General features: G+C 47.4%; 1 protein-coding gene across 1 annotated transcript in view; it reads right to left on the bottom strand.

Moving 5' to 3' along the window:
* The window catches only part of WNT7A (wingless-type MMTV integration site family, member 7A), a 35,654-nt gene extending 17,598 nt beyond the window's left edge, over positions 1–18,056 (bottom strand). Inside the window, exons 1-2 of the mRNA XM_010007864.1 lie at positions 17,836–18,056; positions 6,021–6,292 (exon numbers count right to left, since the gene is read on the bottom strand). Of these exons, the coding sequence (XP_010006166.1) occupies positions 6,021–6,292; positions 17,836–17,932 (369 nt within the window). The 5' untranslated portion in view covers positions 17,933–18,056. The remainder of the gene's footprint in view (positions 1–6,020; positions 6,293–17,835) is intronic.
* Between the last annotated feature and the right edge of the window lie 61 nt (positions 18,057–18,117).

Here is an 18,117-nt window from a genome sequence, read left to right as displayed (position 1 = left end):
CCTGAAAAATGTTTCCCAACTTCAAGCCTCTCTAAATCAGGACTGTACCACAGCTGTGGCCGTTTCACAAGCAGTTGGTATCTACCAGGAAGGAGGAAGATCATTCAACAGCTTTGTATTTAAGAGGCATCCCCAACACTAAGAACTAGAAGCTTCTGAATAGAAAAAAATCAGGAAAATTTCTGTGCTCATGCCAAAAATCTAAACCAAGCCAAAACGTGAAAAACTGTTGGAAAATGTTAAGTGTGATTGCAAGGGCACCTTTAAATTCTGAACTCCAAGAAACGTGGCTGTGCTGCTGATACTATAATATCACTTGATTGCTGGTGCCAGGAGTATCAGGGCAGCCTCACCCAGTCCTGTTCTGCTTGGAGCTGGCCTCCTAGACTCTCTGGAGTCTTTGGTAATTTTCAGCAGCTCCAGACACAGGCAAGCTTTATTCTGATGTGCATGTGCCATTAGAGACATTCCTTCTGATGGAGCTGAGAGGCAGCTGAGTGCAGAAGCACAGGGGTTTGGTTGCTATTAGCCAGTTGTGCTGGGTGCAGAGTTTGCTTAGGGCCAGACTGGGCTGGTGCATCCCTGTGGGAAGGAATCTTTTGGCTCCACTCCAGGCCCTGTGTCCTCCTGGCACACTGACCATACCCTGCTAGCACTGTGCTTGCAGGCACTATGCAGCCTGGATCATCTGGGAAAAGAGCTCCTACCAGGGGCTGCTGCACTGCTGGGGTCTCCCTGGAACGTTGTGGTCTTCCTCAGGCAGGACCACAAGCCCACAGCTTGCCCTCCCTCTCCTCTGCAGGCTCTGACAGAACTGTGGGTGCAAACAGGAGTGCTGCTGTGTTTTCACCTGCTTTAATCCTCAGTTCCAACACAACTATAACATCTCCAGAATTTCATGCCAATATTCAGGAAAACTATAAAGATTAAACTGTTTGTCTCTCTCTTGTATGAGCCTTGTCTCTTTTCTTACGCACTCTGAAGTGGTTCATCTGCAAGAGCTTCTGCTCTGTGCTGCTTGATAGTCAGGCTAGTGAGCTAGTTAAAGGAAAGCAGAAGTTCAATGAAGTAGAAATAGCTGCCTCCTCTCAAGGAGAATTGAATTCTTGCAGTGGTGTGGTGATTGCATTCTATGCAAGAACTGGAAGAAGTTCAGGAGGGTTATGTGGCAGCAATCTCCTCCTGAGGTGAGATGCCAGCAAGTAAAGGAGGTGAGCATCCTAAGGGTAGGCTTTACAGAACAGCTTGGGAGAGCTCCTGAACTCCATGCTTTCCACATCCTCTTCAACAGGTTTCCCTAAGGGACGAAATACTAAACACTTCAGTCTGTTATGGTCGCTGCATGATCCACTCGAGAACCACCTGGTTTCTCCTGGCTTTGCTTGCCATTTGCAGCACCTCTGCACAGCTCCAAAGAGCCTCAGGGCTGAGAGGGCAAAGGGAATCAGAGGATGGAGATCCAGTGTGAAGTGAGTGCACCTGGGTTTGCCTCCAAAGAGAAGCGCCAAGTAAAAATCCACCTTGATGTGCTCTTGAATTGCAAAAGCCTTCTAATGCAGCCTGTGCCCATGATTTATAACAATGACTCATAATATTGCATTATACTTAATATGATGTAACGCTGATGCAAGATGCCATTCGTGGAATTTCAATGTCACAGAGGAAAGGAGAGGAGAGAGCAGTCTGGTCATGTACCCTGCCATGCTGTCATAATGAAAAGTTTACAGCCAAAATATGTAGGACCTTTCAGTACTTGCTATTTTTACCTACTATCTTTTTTTTTTTTTTTTTAACCTGCTATTTTTTAGCAGAGATACTTGGAGAGTACCATTTTTATTTCCTGGATCATAACTATCTCTCAGATGTGTGTTATTGTGCTACTTGCACTGATTTAATCAGCTTTGTACTTGAGAAGACAAATTTGCTAACAGACAATCCAGTCTTGCAGTTATAACCCCTCACATGGAAGTTTGCAGGGCAAATCAGGATTATGCTTTTAAATTAATTCAAGCTTTATCTCTCTTTTCTGACCCAGCTGTTATGAATTCTCCTCCTGTTCTCCCTGTCCTGCTTGCTTCTTCCTGCTGTGAATCAGCATTTCAGGAAATACTAATTCAAAGAGGAAAGACACCCTAAACTCTGTTTCTGGAGGTCAGAAGCAGCTGCTCTCCAAGAGGTTTGACAAATGATGGGAGGCTTCTGGGGCAGCTTGGGGCCAGTTTGGTAGGGTGTATGTGACCCCTGTTCTGAACCCTGCCCTTTCCCCTCCAAGCAGCCTGGGAACTCCAGCTGTGCAGGGAATGGAGTCCTGCTGGTGTGTCCCCAGAGAGAGCAGAGCTCTAGAGGCCTGTCCTTGAGCAGTAAGGAAACCACCTCAGCAAAGCAGGCATGAGGGTGCCCATCCTGGGGGCACTGCTGGCCTGGCTGGCACTGGGGTGGGAGCAGCTGGAATGGGGACATTTCCCCCACCCTGACCCCGGGTAGCAGTGCTTTTTTGCTGCATCTGGGATGTGCTCCTGAGTGTTTTCCAAGCGTTGCACTAGCTGCTCAGGAAAGGGAATTGCAGCAGGGATGTTCTCCACCTATGACCTCTAAAATCCTCCATATCTGACACAGTCAATTTTTGTTTGCTTCCAGAAAGAGCTGACAGATGCTTGTGCTATTGCTCTGGCAGTCAGAGCAGGCTCAGAGACATCATAGAATCATAGAATCATAGAATCTTAGGGGCTGGAAGGGACCTCGAGAGATCATCTAGTCCAACCCCCCTGCCAGACATGTGCCTGGGCAAAACAAAACAAAATGCTCTGGCAGTCAGAGCAGGCTCAGAGACATGTGCCTGGGCAAAACAAAACAAAACAAAAGACTCTGAGAAGGTGGAAGGTCTTGAAGTGAGACCTCCAGAAAGTCTGGAGCAGACTTTTCCTGGTGGTTCACTGTTGGTTTATACCTTGCTGTCCTACCTATGCTCAGTTTCCCTGCAGGGCTGCCTACTGCAGCAGGCTGTCAGCTCCTGCTCACCAAGATTGAGTAGATGAATTTATAGTGATTGTGCAGAGGAAAACTGGATAATATATATCTATTATTTACTAGAGTGCATCCTGAATCACCTGCAGCTGGTGTCATCCTAACAAAGGACCTTTTAGTGGGTCATTTGTGAGCACCCAGGGAGGGGGCACAGCACACAGTGCAGTTCTGCACTGCAAGACCAAAGGAGTAGCAGGGACTGACTTTTGACCAGCGTAGCAGGGCCTAGAGGTGAAGATAACAAATCAAGAAGGATTGAACATCTAGGTTATTTCTGGAAGCCCAGTAGGTGCCAGTTGGTCTCCTAGGTGCATAAATATAATAAAAAAAAACTAGCCATGGGCAAGTAAAACTAGACAAGAATTTGTAGCCTAGAGGAAAGCCACCAAGAACAGATGTGTGGAGGCTGATAAGATCCATATTGCTCCAAAAGGGAGAGCACCACCTCAAAACAAGCCAGTCTTTGTTGGGAAAGGGTTAGGTTGTGAGAAACCCAGCTTGCCAAATACCCATAATAACCTCCCTCTGCCAATTGTCTTTAAATACTGTGATCTTTCACATAAGAGCAAAGCCTGAAAGGAATCTCTCTAGCAAAAACATCGTTTATTCATGCTCTACAGGATGGTGGAGTAACATGCCTCCTCTCAGTCGTGTTCCTCTTTCTTTCCCCTGAAGATTTCAAGCAGAGATTTGTTTGAACAAAGATCAGTAATTTTGCTCTGTCAGGGATGCAGGAAGAAGCATAGAAATATCTCCAGATCAGAACAGTTCCTGAGCCTGCTGGAGGAATGGCAGATGGCCAGAGATAGGACACGCCACTGTTCTCCCAGATAACAATGTGTGGAGCTGAATCCTCCAGGCATAATCTTTTAGGACAACAAATTGTGCACATGGAGGTGAGAAACACAAGGAGCTCGTGTCCTCAAGGAGAACCTGCTGAATGCTTTGCCTTCCCTCAGGCCACCTCCAGGACTAGTATTCTCCTCCTACCCTAGGTCCAAAGCTGGGTGATAACAGATCCTAGAAATGCAACTTCTTGGGTTTTTTCTACATCTTTGAGCTGTGCAACTGAAACGATTTTCCACGACAGCAGCCAGGTCCATCTATGTTTGCAGTCCTCTATAGCTGGTGTATTGTTTCCTGGGAATCCTTTCCTGCCAGCACTGACTGAATAAAAGCAGAGCTTTGAGAAGCAGCCTTCACACAGAGGTGAAACTCCTCAATTTTTATTTCAGTGGATTCATGCTTGTATAGCAGAGCAGAGCGTGGGCCTTGGTGGTTTATCAGGCTTTTCAGTATGTGCCTTCATGCTACCAGAAGCCTGGTACTAAACATATTGAATCTCAGATAATTTGATTAGCAAATATTAATTTTAAGGTTACTCCCTGATTTAGTCTCTGAATTCAGTGTTAATTTTGCTAGTGCTTTGAGGCACCATGTTTGTACTACAGAGCCAGGCATGGACATTTGGGATACTAGGCAGAGTGAAAACTATAATCTGACCTGTAAGACTACTACAGTGGCATTAAATGAAATAAAAGTTAGGCTTTTGTTTGGGGTGGAAGTGGCTTTTCTTCAATGCCATCTGCTTGGCTCCAGTGTAAGTGTACCTGTCTCAGAGCCTACAGGTAATTACCCCAACGAAAATAGTATCCACAAATTACCTGCTGTTCCCAGCTTCCTTCTCCCGTTTGCTTCTAAGCCACACTAACATAATGCTGGGATCAGTCCTACTGCCCAGGAGCACAAACAGTGGAGAAGGCAAAAGAGGGAGGCAGGAGAGCAGGAGGAGGTGCCCTCATTCCCTGAGGTGCAGTGGGCAGAGGGAAGCAGCACCAGGTGGTACCTGCACAGCTACATGGGGAGCACACAGACATCCCCTGGCCATTCCTGGCTGGAATCAGAGCCCCTCCACCCCTGAGACTGTTCTGAGCCACTCTGGGGATGTCCTGACCTGCAGGGCTCTAAGGAGCAGGGATCAGACCGAGTCTTACATCTCCAGCGGCTGCCACTGGCTGTCAGAAATCTGGTGAGTGCAGCAAACCCGGGGCAGCCAGTGCCCAGGATCCACAGGAAACCTGCCTGCTCAGAGCTGCTGAATTCTTGCCTTCCTGAGCACTGGGTCTGCAGCAGCTGCTTCCAGCTACCCGGTCCCAAAGACCAGGGAGAGGGTGGGAATCCTCCTGTGCAAAATAATAAACCAAATCCATACCACAGAGTCACAGGGACTCAACCTGTGGTCTTTTTGCTGCAGCATTTTTCTCCTTGTAGAGGTAGTCCTCCCACCAAGAGTGAGGTTTGAACAGTTGTGTGAAAATGATCCCTTTCCAAATGAGGGAGAGGTTCATGTCTGAACCTGACGAGGATCCCGTTCACCCACACAGTAGCAGGCCAGGATTTTATCATCAGCACGTTTGACTTCCCAGATAAAATGCTTGTTTGCTTTTTGCCTTTTACAGCTGTAAACAGGCACAGAGTCACAGACTGGTCAGGCTTGGAAGGGACCTCTGAAGATCATCTAGCCCAACCCCCCTGCCAGAGCCACATCACCTACAGTGGATCACACAGGAACACATCCAGATGGGTTTGGAATGTCTCCAGAGAAGGAGACTCCACCACCTCCCTGGGCAGCCTGTCCCAGGGCTCTGCTCCCCTCACAACAAAGAAGTTTTTCCTTGTGTTTAGCTTGACCCTCCTGTGCTCCAGCTTGTGCCCATTGCCCCTTGTCACTGGACACTGCAGAGAAGAGACTGGCCCCAGCCTCCTGACACCCCCTGTAGACACTTATAAGCACCGATGGGATCCCCCCTTGGCCTCCTCTTCTCCAGCAACATTTATACAAACATTTGAGGGACACATGGCCCAGCGAGCAAGCTTGCACAACTTGCAAAGGTGTCTACTGTGCAATGAGGCTGGTGCTAAAGCAGGCTGGAGCTCTCACCCCCTGCATGTGCTCAGCCCCCTCTCCAGCCCCGGGGCAGGACCCCGGTACTCACCTTCCTCCCGGCCTCGTTGTTGTGCAGGTTCATGAGCGTCCGTGCGTTCTGCTTGATCTCCCGCGCGTCCACGAACACTTTGGCGAATCCGATCCCGTATCTGATGTCAGCCGAGCAGCCTCCCCACTTCCACCCTTCCTCCTTGTGGTACTGCCCCTGCTTCTCCTTGTCGCAGCCGCAGTCGCTCAGGTTGCCCTGCGTGCAGGCGGCCGTGATGGCGTGGGCGACGCCGGCCGCGATGATGGCGTAGGTGAACGCGGCCTCCCTGCTACCTGAAAGGGAAAGGAGTGCCAGAAATACAACCTGGTGACCTTAGCCAGGAGCAGAGAGACAAGGCCCTGCAATGCTAACATCAGGAGGTTATTCTTAGACGTGCTGCAAACCTGCAGGCATCAGCAGGTCGCTCCCGAGTATCGATTTGCGGGGACGTTCACTCTCTGGAAGGGGCAGGAGGAAGCTTTGCTTGGGCAGCTGCACATCCGTATTCCCAGGTGGGATTAGAAGTAGTCAAATTCAACCTTTTTATAGCAGAAGGGTGGGGTGGCAAATGTTATAGCTCAAAAAGAAAGGGGAGGAAAAAAAAGGAGAATAGGTGGAATTGGGAGTGAAACAAAAACACCCATATCCAACGTTCTTAAAAACCAGCTGAAAAATGGGATTTTATGTAGAAAGCTCATTCCACACTGAAAGGTATTTTGACAGGAAAACTGCCTCTGTTAGAAATCTTGTTCTGAAGATGTTTTGCCTGAATTGGGATTTTTTTTTTCCCCACATTGTAGGTGACACCAAGTTTTCAACCCCGTTTGTGCAACCTCAGTGAAATAAGGTTCAATTTCAAAATGTCTCACAGGATGAAAAATAAATAAATAAATAAATCCATGGCCTGTTGTAGGTCCCATGACAAAAGCAAGGGGCAGTAACAGCCTCACCAGAAGGCTGTTGGGAAGAGGTTAAGCCAATATGATTTTGTGCAATATGGTAGTAATGACAGGCTTCTGTTTGGAGGGAGGTTCTCACTTTAAATCTACGACTTAATTTATCTTCTCAAAGCTTTCCTCCATCCTGGCGTGTGGGTTTCCCACACGTGGCTCCTATGGGATCTGTGAGGCTTTTGGAACCAGTTCTGCTGAGAGAGGGGCTCTTCCAAATGTGAGGAGGTTTGCCCATGTGTATCAAACAGCCCTTTAAAAATTCTTGGATCTCCCAGACTAAGACCTTATCCCCGCTCTGATTTCTCCAGTGACAAAATGAACCCTTGTATCAACAGGATCAGAATCAGGCTCTTAATTAGGGGTGGGCAGATGGGAAGATCAGCTTCTGTTCTCCAAACACCCACCAGTTGAGCTCTGGCAGAGCTCAGCTGCTGGCAACAGATTATTCTACATGAACCAAGCACGTTTCTGCCGCTTATTGCATTTCACAAAAGAAGAACCACTTGGGAAAGAAATCTTGCAAGCATCTTATTCTCAGCTACATCCCTTTCACATGTATGATCTAGATTTCTCTACTCATTGCTGAATGTGACATTAAGTGAAAAATAGTCACTTCCTTATGGCAAGGAAGTCAAATGGAAGGCAAGATGGCATAATCAGAATGTGTTCACAGGCAGCTTGGTGCCATTTTATTGGCACAGGCAACATTCCTGTTGATGCTGCTATGCACTGTGCTCACTGAGGAACCTGTCCAGTACCAGACTTCCTTCTTGTTTTCCCTTCTTTAAAAAGAGGAAAATCATAAAACAGTGAATTGTTAGGACTGTGGGCTTGGCAGATAAGGCTTTCTATATCTGCTGGCTTTTCATGAAGCTCTGAACATGGGATAGAAATGCCAGGGTTAGGTGTATTTGGAGTTCTGTTCTCAGTGCCTCTGTGCACCAGAGGAGGCAGGTGGAAATGGGGTCCCACTCCAGGGGCAATCCACCAGGACCAGCCAGGGCATCTTTCTAGTTCCTCCTCCAGTTTATCCTCACCAATATCATCTCTATTTTAAGTACAACACTATGAAAAATGCACTGATAAACAAGGGAGGGTACAATAAGAAGTCCGTGGTTCTCTGCTCAGCAATGCATGACACCTGATTGCCACGAGACACAGCATCAAAAAGTATTTGCATCTTGTTCTGTTTTCCTTTGGTTGGATGATTTCTGATCTAGCACCAGTTGTTTTCAAGAACTAGAATAAAAAACACGGGGACATCATTTCAATCTCTCACACTCAACATAGTAAAGGCTAAGCAGCTCCTTTGCTCCTTGGAGGGGAACAAAATGCAAGGCAGAGGGTATAGAACTAGCACAGGCACAATCAGAATCCAGTGTGAAGCTTGATCATAAATATATTACACAAATTATGTTACTTTATAATTTTGTCCTTCTGGAGGGGAAAGTTTAACAGCTTTGAAAAACCCAGTGCTAGGAGATTACAAGGTAAACAAAGTAAGTTTCTGGAGGAATTGATCCAGGAAGGAAGTGCCTTGGCACTCGTGCAGTATTGATAAAGTGGCACAGGCTTGTCAGGTCTGCATCAGGCTGTCCCTGTTTTCCATAAATGATTCACCTTTTTCAGCTCCATGACCCTGCCTGGCTGATGGAAACACCAGCACACAGGGCAGGGGTGGGCCCAGTTCAGATTGAGCTTCTTCTGTGATGGTTTTAGATACCAAAACAGTCTGGTGGGGGTTTTGTAACAAAATGGGATAAGGTGAGAAGGTGTTTTCCTAAGAAATCCTCCTGCCCTGCCTCTGATGCCACAGAAGCCCCTGGAGGGTCCCAGAGGGAAGCACTGCTGGGACAGGCTGCACTGGGGCAGCTGCTCCTGGAGTTCCTTTCCCCTGAGCTTCTGCTGCTGCTCTAGGGCAGGCTGAGCAGGGCACAGCACTTCCACCTTCAGCCTAATGTCTAGTTAGAGTTGGGTTGAAAGGCACAACCTCATCACTTCTGCATTCCCAAAGATGAGCAGTTTGGGCAGTAAGCTAATACAACACTCCATTATTTCCTCTCTCGTTTACTTGCCAGCCTACACTTTCTGTGTGCATCTGACAGCCACCCCAGACCTGTGCCTCACTGCCCCTCTGCAAGTTTAGAAGTAATAAATTTGGGATCTTTGTGTTAGAAAAAGGTCGGGTTTTAGTAGAACCACAATACTGAGACTCTCTCATATTCACTTTTAGCTGTGGCTGATGGTGACTGTAGCATCACAAAGTGCTTCGTAGGTGGGAACAGCACGTCTGGTCCAGCAGGACAAAGGAAGTTAACAAAGCAGGAGATGTGGTACGAAACACAGGGCAAGGAAAGAACAGAACTGGCAGCAGTGTCACACCATGTGACACACAGCCCACTTTGGCTAATGACCAGGACAAGCAAAACAACTGCTTTCCTAGCAAAACAGAGAGGGCTGATGGTAAAACAGAAAGGGCCGAGGGTTCTGCTCTGCTGTGTAAGTGAAAGGGTGCAGATAACCCCAATCTGCAGTCATGGCTTTCTCTAGTTAGCTAAAAAGATCAGACAGTAACTGGAAGAGTAAACTGGTGTGTTTTCAGCAGTGAGATCAGAAAAGGCCTTTGGAGAGGGTTTAAGTAAAAGGCACTCGTTGGCATGAGCCGCCCAGACTGTCTCTTGCAAACTTTTCTGACCTGTTCTTCTGGTGGAGACCTAGAAATTGAATCAGTTCCCACAGAATCCATCCTTAAACTGAAACTAGACTTAAGCCTGTGACTATTTAAATTATTTGTAAAGAAGGCAAAAGTTTAATTTAAAAATGCCTTCAGTGAACAAGTTGAGCTTTGTGGAGAATCAGTGCAAATCCTGATCCTGGATCCCGGGTCAACTGAAGAAGATTTTGTGGAGGCTCTTCCAGCCAGTGACTTGCAAGGGTGCACATAAAACTGTTAATGATGAGGAAACTGGCAAAAGAAAGGCCAACAGCTGCCCAAGCCCTCCAGCAGCTGTGGAGCAAGGTGGGGAGCTCTGTGTGCAAGGGCAGCTTTCAGCTCCTGAACGGCACGTGCTTCCCACTGTCTGGAACAAGCAGAGGCTGCATGAATGCACCCCAGAGCTCAGCTCCAGGTGCCAGAAACTCCAGCAGAGGATCTGGCTGCCTTTCAGAGGCTGCTCTGGTCTTTTCCAAGACTGGTGATCTGACAGGGCTTCCTAACCATGGCAGCACGTCGAGGTGCGGCTGCGGTTTAAGGTTCCAGCTCCTTGGCCTGACCCCCCAGTGCCCCCCAGCAGCTCTGGGCCTGGCAGTGGGGGGGACACTGGTGTCTGCCTGGCTCTGCTCCCCTAGCCAGGCCTGGGAATGTCCATGGCTGTGTGAACACAGAGGCTTTTCTTCATCTACTGGGCACTGGGGTGTCCCTGCTGTCCCTGCTCCTCCTGCAGGGAGGTGTGCAGGGCGCTGCAGCTGCGTTGGCTCTGAAGGCATAGCTTGGCATCCAGGGCTTCCAGGATTCCTGCAGCTCCAATCCATTGATCCAAACTGTCCTCCAGAGCACTGGGCTCCTGTCTTTAGACCCTTTGCTGGGTAGGAGGTGACAATCCCAGGGTGTCTGGAACTTTGTCTCTGAGCTCAGCACAGTCCATCATCATCACAGAGTGTCAGAGGTTGGAAAGGGAAGCACCAAGATTACCACAGGTAAGTGTGAACAGAAATACCAGCAGCACAGGTGGCTTTCCTAACACTGAGCATAATTATAGGCAACTCATGCATACCTTGGAGCACTGACCTGCAAATCCACCCTTGCACATCCTTGCTCTTGTGGGTCAGTTTGTGAGACTGGGTTTGGCTGAGCAGCAAGTGCCCTGCCTGTGTGTCAGCTCTCAGGTTCTCTGCATTCTGGTTTTCATTTAGCTCATTTAAGGGCTTTTAAAAGTTTAATCTTAAAGCTTGAACAGTTTGTAAAAGGCTTGATTCACAGTGATTAGAAATTTAAAGTTAGTTTTAAATAGAAACACAATATGTTGCATGGGAAACAGAACCTAAGCCAGACAGATACTGAGGGGATTTACTTGCAGGAAGCTGGTGGGTGCTCAGCAGTTCAGCACCTCTCAGGATCTAAGTGTGTTTCTGAACAGCTTGGCCTGCCCTATCAGTCTCCCTCATAAATTGACTAAGCTGTGAAATAAAAAAGACAAATTTCTGTTTATCTCACTGGAAAACATGGGTTGTGTTTTCTGCTATTTAAAGCCAAAGGGTCAGGGAGGGAGTTACCTGCAGTGACATGAGCTGAAATATGATTGTGCAAATATATAGATGGAAAACACAAGGTACCTTGCCAATTATGTGCTAGAGCTGGCATTACTTCCCACTGCTCTATAGGGGCCATAACTCAGAGCTAGAAAAAAAAAGAGCTCATCTTCTGCCTGCTTTCGGGTGTGCCTCCCCATTCCTTGGTAGACTAGGTAGGGTCTGGCAGGCTTTTTATTTTTATTTTTTATTTTTATCTTTCTTTAACCTAGCATGTCTGATTGATGGAAATGGTAGCTTAAAAAAAATATTGCAATATCCCTGTCCTATTTTCCCCTCCCTTCTGTAACGGTTCAAATTTTTTGCATACAAAATATTGTACTGACTCAAAATGAAAATTACAGCTCCCCATAAATTGGCAGTGTGTTCTTTGCAAATATTAGTACCAATAAATAAAATGAGTAGAGTTGCTCAAAGAGGCATTTGGGGAGTTTAGTCACTGCCCACTTTCCCAAAGTAAAGTTTGTTTCATCAATACAAGAAATTCTTGGGAAGGAAACACTCCAGCTATATTTGAAAATGCCCTCTTTCAGCTTATAAAATTGCTGCTCAAGGCACGACAAGAATCACAGGCAGCAGTTTGGAGCTCAAACAAGATTTTCCCCTTTTCTGAGGGCTCAGATCCCTCCCCAGCACTGCCTCACCTCAGAGAGCCCCACCACTGACCTGCAGTGGGAGAGAGCTCTGCTACCTCTTCATGACATGCAATCTTTTTGTTGCTCTGAAACATGTACTCACAAGACACATCTGAAGGCAGGTATGAAAACCTTCTGGTGGGAATTCCAACTGCAGTGACCTTGGGGCAATGTTTTATCTTACAGTGACAGTCCCTGCTGAGAAAGATTGGCTTTTTGGCACAAAGCAGCATGCTGGGGTTTGGGTGTGCAGGCTGCATTTCAGCCTGGCCTCTGTTTTCCCTGCAAATAACTGTTCTGGTGCAAGATGCTGACGTTAAAACCTGGAAAGTTAGCACAGAAATGCAAATTCTGAGCTTGCTTGAGTAGATAGCAAGACTCCTCTTCATTACAATCTTTCTTTTCTGTATAGCTTGGGGGTTTCAGAACACCAGTGGTTCAGCAAAGAGTATTTATCAACCTTTCTTCTAAATATCAACTACACCTCTAGTAATGCAGCAACAACTAGAACTTAATTTCCCTCAGACTTGTGCAGGTAATTATCCATGCAATAGAAAAGCAGGAAGCATTTCCATTATGATCTACCAAGGTTGTTTACTTGATCTGTTCTCTTATTATTCAAAGAATCAGACTTTAAAAGCTGAGATTACAATATGGCAAATCAAAAAGCTCTAGAAAATTGTTGGAGATGAAAGTCTCTCTTGAACACACCTGTACTGGGATGATTTCAAATGTTTGCCTTCAGCACAGTGAGAAAATGAAGTTTTATTCTACTGTTTTTCTTGTAACTCTAACAGACCAGATAGGAGAGTGAGCTAGACCTTGCTCTCTTTTGCCTACTAGCAAAAGAGGTAGTTCCTGGTAGCTGCTGAGCAAGCTAGTTAGAGTTTGGCTTGTAGGACAGTTCTCACCTGTTTCAGGAGGCAAGTGGGAGTGTCCCCTCTGCCTTCACACTGCTGAAGCCACAGAAGGAAAGTTTCTTTTAACATATGGAAAATAAATGACTGCTAAAATCAGTCCAGTGGGCAGTGCCAGAGACAACAGTGCCCTGGGTGGGGGGAGCTGACAGCCCCTCCTCTCCTCATGGCTACCCCTGGGTACCCCCGTGACAGCCCCCGAGCCCCAACGTGGTGCTGAGCTGGGCTGCTGTGCCCAAAGCCTTGCAGACAACCTTGCCTGTGTGGGTTCTTGCTTAGATTTCAGCTTTCCTTAGCCACATCAGCCAGGCTGGATGGATGAACGTGTCAAAGTGATGATATGGAGACATTTTTCGGTGTAAAAGAAATCAAAGAATTCGTGCATTCCAGTAAGACAGGGGTGAAACCTTGGCTGAAAACAGTTTTGCTGGAAAGCTCTTGAGATACCACTGTGTGTCTTCACAGCTCTTGCCTGATTCCCTCCATCCTCTCCCAGGCAGCGTCCCTGGCACCTTCTTCAAGGTTGATGTGCCTTTCTGGTCCTAGATCCGGGCTGAAATGAGTTTCCACTTTGCTGTGTCACTTGGTAGATGCAGCCAAACTGCTTCATTTCCTGCTGGGAAGTCTGTTCCAGCATGGCCCTGGTTTGTAGTTCTGTAGTTTTGCCCTATGATGCCAACAAGGTGCTGTCCTCTGGGTACCAGGAAATGTACCCACGTCCCAGTGCAGTGACTTGAGGTAGTTACTCCTTGGCTTGTGATCACCACCCACAGCAAAGCTCCTGCTGCCTGTGCACGAGGTTTCACTCTGCCAAGAGGGCTACAAAGACACCTGGTGAAAAGCCTTTGCTACCTGCTCTTCCTGTGACCTTTCAGAGCCCAAATCTGATTTTCAGAGTCTGTCAAAGGCACCCCTTGTTGCTCAGATGTTCAGGCTTGAACCAGACTTCTCCTGAAGAGAGGTGGGCAGAAGGTTTTGGCCTATCCTGCTTTAAAGCCTTGGGTTTGTTCGTGGCCCTCTTCAGGAACAGAACTGCTGACCAGTGTGACAAATATGTTTGTATTTAAAAGTGTCCATAGTTGCAGTGTTGCATCATCTCCATGGTTATTTAAAAAATTCTCTTTGTGATTTTACATTATTAATAAGGTGACTACAGAATTGTCTAGAAAATAAAAATAATAATCCTTGTGTTGATCCTGACTGTGACTTCATCATTTCCTGTCGAAATTGGACCAAGTCCTCAGATCCAGTTTATTCTGCTATCTCCCTTCATGTTATTGGCACTATTGTCACCAGCTGTCACGATAAGATATCCACAGTGTGTCAGTAGGGAAGAATCTTTTGAAGGACAAACTAGGAAAAATGACTCAAGAAGCAGGGAGCATATGCTCTGCTCTGGTTGGGAGAGTGTTAGAAGGAGCTGGAAACTCAGTCTGTGATCACAAATATGCTGTATGAAGCAAGGGTGAATTTAAATGGTTGCTAACTATAACTCTACAACTAAATTAGCACTGGGAGACAGATTATATGTGGATTTGTTAAAATGCAGCCACACACATGCTGCAGATTAAACGGGAACATTTTGTTTGATTCTTTCCTTCTAGAGACTTCAAAGTGTGTTACCAGGGCTTGTGTCCCTGTTGCCTTTCTAAAAACAGAAGCACAGAGGAGCAGAGCACCAGGGTCCCTCAGCCACAGCAGAGCTGCAAGGAGGACTTGGGCCTCCTGCATCACCCTGCAGTGTCAACACAAGAATTTAAATGCTCTGGGTCCATTTGCCTGAACCAGAATACCTAATAGAGGTGAAAGTAAAGACACCTGGGTCTGAAGAGCTTTAGCTTGGTGTGCCAACAGAATCATGGGCTGAGATGGGACTCTGTGGTATCCAAGAGAACTCATTTGTATGGGCCAACACAGACAAATCCTGTCAGCATCAGAGTTCCTTCAGCACATCCTCCCAGGCTGGTCAGAGGCCCTGCAGCCATTCCCTGATCCCAGAGCCAGGCAGCAGGGCTGCTCCAGGGGCACGACAGGGGAATCAGGATACTGACTGTGTTGCAAGAGGCAAGACAAAGGTGCCTGGTCTTCTTTAAGGTAGTAACTTAAAGGATGCAATTGGTCGAGAAGTATAATTGGCCTTGGAATGCTGCAAATCATAGAATTATAGAACCATCAAGGTTGGAAGGGACCTTAAAGACCACCAAGCTCCAACCCCCCTGCCATGAGCAGGGAACCACTAGACTAGGCTGCACAAAACCTCCTCCAACCTGGACTTAAAAACCTCCAGGGATGGGGCATCAACAACCTCCCTGGGCAACCCATCCCAGCTCCTCACCACCCTCAGAGTGAAGAATTCCTTCCTAATATCTCACATAAATCTCCCCTCTCTCAGTTTAAAACCATCACCCCTTATCCTAACACTGTCTTCTCTGATGAAAAGTCCCTCCCCAGCTTTCCTGGAGCCCCTTCAGGCACTGGAAGGTGCTCTAAGGTCTCCCTGGAGCCTTCTCTTCTCCAGGCTGAACATCCCAACTCTCCCAGCCTGGCTCCAGAGCAGAGCTGCTCCAGCCCTTGGATCATCTTGGTAAAATTTTGCTGTTTGAATAGTGGTTTGTGAAATGCACATTGTGTCAAAGAGCAGAGAATCTGGAGCTGTTGCTGCTGGTTAAAACAGCTCTAAGGGTACAGGATCTTTGCCCAAAAGCTAACCTGGGCTGTTCTTGTTTAGGGCAAGGCACTGAGGCCTGACCACCTCCTGGTTCTGGGCACCAATTTATGGCTTTATAGCAGAGAGGTTTCACCTTTTCTAACCAGAGGGAAATATTAGCCTTTCTTTCTTAATGGTTCTCTATAGTGCACCCTGCCAGAGAGACCTTAGAGGAAGGAGAGAAATGCAGGGAACAGACCCTTTTTCCTTATAGCCATAGAAAGATGAGCCATGTCAGGCATCCTAGGTTTCTCTACGTGCCTATAGGGAAGAAGTGGAAGAACAAGGAGAGAAACAGAGCAGGAGTGACTGGATGATAATGAGGGCATGAGTATATTCATCCTCAAGACACCTTGCATGTCTTGTGTGCAAGTAAAATTCACCACTGCAGATTTCAAACCTGTGCAATTTTTATCAAGGTTTATTTCCAAATGTAAATGTATAACCTCCTCAAATTTGAAGGTTTTGGTTATTCTTTGAATGAATTTTATATAATTTGGATGCCATTCAAAATCTGACTGTGTTCCAAAACCGAGGATGAATTTGCCCTATCCATCTTAGCCTCATAATGGGTAGATAGAACATATTAAGAGTTATCACCTCAAAGACAGATCAAAGTCTACTTCCTTTATATTGACTTTCTTTAAAAGGACCTAAATATAACCTGCTAGCTAAATAATTCAATTTTGGGAGCGGGGAGGAGGAACTGAGTGCATGTTTACACAGCAATCCCCAATAACTCTGCAGTTTTGATTCGTTAGAGAAGAAGAAACCCTTCTCACATGTTCTGTTTAAGGAAATGTTAGTCTTAGGCTAAATGAGCCCAAACCTGTCAGCCATCCAAATGGACTCTTCACTGACATAAGTGGCAAACACTTGCAAGGATCACTGACAGGAACAGCTCAGCTCAAGGAACAATGGGCTAATCCTAATAAATGGTCAATTTTCAGATGTTTCACAATGACATGCAGGGTGGTTTTTACATTCCCTGCTTGACTCTGCCTTTTATTATCAAAGGTGTTGAAAGATCAGCAACTCACAGGGGGCTGCCAGATTTAGTTGTCTTGTTCTTCCCTTATGTATCTTAAGTTTTGGAAAACACACACCTCAGTGTGCACACACGTGAGTAAAGACACGTCCAGGTGATGCCAGGCGTTCTCAGGAGTTCCAGAGCAGAGTGGCAATGCTGTAGCTCTGCATTCCATGAGAAGGCAAGGAATGAGGTACCAGGGCCATATCCTGCCATTTGTCCATGTCTAACTAAATGGTGCCTGGAGCCAGTCCAGTCCAGAGGGTTTCCCAACTGACCAGAATCCAGGCACAATGGCTGGATCACTGCTCGGGGCACTTCTAGCTTCAGTCCTTGGTCACTTCTCCCATTCCCATGAAACATCCATGTTTTCTATCACACTAAGCACCACTTGACTGGTTTTCTGATTTTTTTTTGCATCTGCATTTTAGCTGGGGAGGAGACAGAAAAGCCCCAAGGCTGGAAACCACAGACCCCAGCTTCACCTTCTGGATGCAGAACACTGTGCTGTGAGCGATGAGCTTCCAATGATGGCTCTAAAAATGGCTACACCTGAATTTGGAAGAGACTTTTCCTCACCAAAGCAAGCTCCACCACTGTGTGTTTTGCAGTACAGGAGCTTTAACCTCAGCTCTGCTCCCTGAGGTGTCCAGGTTTGTCATTATTAACACTTTTTTTTTCTTTTTTTAGCTAAGAATTTCTATATATTTCATACTGTTGCAATAGGTGGAATAAAAACGGACACTGGAAATGGGATCTTCTGGCTCTTGATTGGAATGGTCCATTTGAAATTGCCCTGACATCTCAAAGCAGAACACTGACCCTCCTTCTTCCTGGTGGGAGGGCACCAGGAGCAGTGGTACAGAGTAACTATTCCATGAATTATCTCAGGATGAGACTGATTGCTGGACCTTCATCCCAACAAGCTCCAAACACCAGGTCAGTCTCACTGCTGAGGTGCCTGCACCCCAGGAGCTCAGCCCTCAGCCTCTCACCACTGCCTTTAGCCAGAACCAGACACCTTTGTTTGCATCCTTAGGAGCAGGAAGGAGGCTGCTCCCGTGGGCACACACAGACAAAGCCCTCCCAGGAGGATCCGCGGGGGCAGGACAGTGAGACACCGTGCAGGAGGCTCCAGTGCCCTCCTGCCCCGGTGCCCTGTCGGTCAGCACAGCCCCAGTGCCCAGGTGGACACACTCAAGGTGACAGTCCCGGCCAGGCTGTGTCCCTGTGCCTGTGACACCCCCCGTGTGCCCCCCGGGGGGGCCAGCAGAGAGGCAACCTACCCACTTTGAGCTCCTTCCCGAAGACAGTTCTCTCCCCCAGGGCCGAGCAGTTCCAGCGCCCGTTGCGGAACTGGAACTGGCACTCGTTGATGCCCATCTGGGACCCTTCCCCGATGACGATGATGGCGTCGGGCCGGCTCTGGCAGATCGCCCGCTGCCGGGGGGCCAGGCCCGGGATCTTGTTGCAGATGATGCTGGCGCCCAGGGCCACCACCGAGGAAAAACCCCTGTAACGACACAGACCCCGCGGGTGGCTGAGGGGGGTCCCGGGGGCAGCCCCAG

This window comes from Chaetura pelagica, unplaced genomic scaffold (genome assembly GCF_000747805.2).
Source record: "Chaetura pelagica isolate M959 unplaced genomic scaffold, ChaPel_1.0 scaffold432, whole genome shotgun sequence".
Taxonomy (NCBI): domain Eukaryota; kingdom Metazoa; phylum Chordata; class Aves; order Apodiformes; family Apodidae; genus Chaetura; species Chaetura pelagica.
Note: the sequence above shows the minus strand (reverse complement) of the source record. Positions and strands in the feature narration are given on the sequence as shown.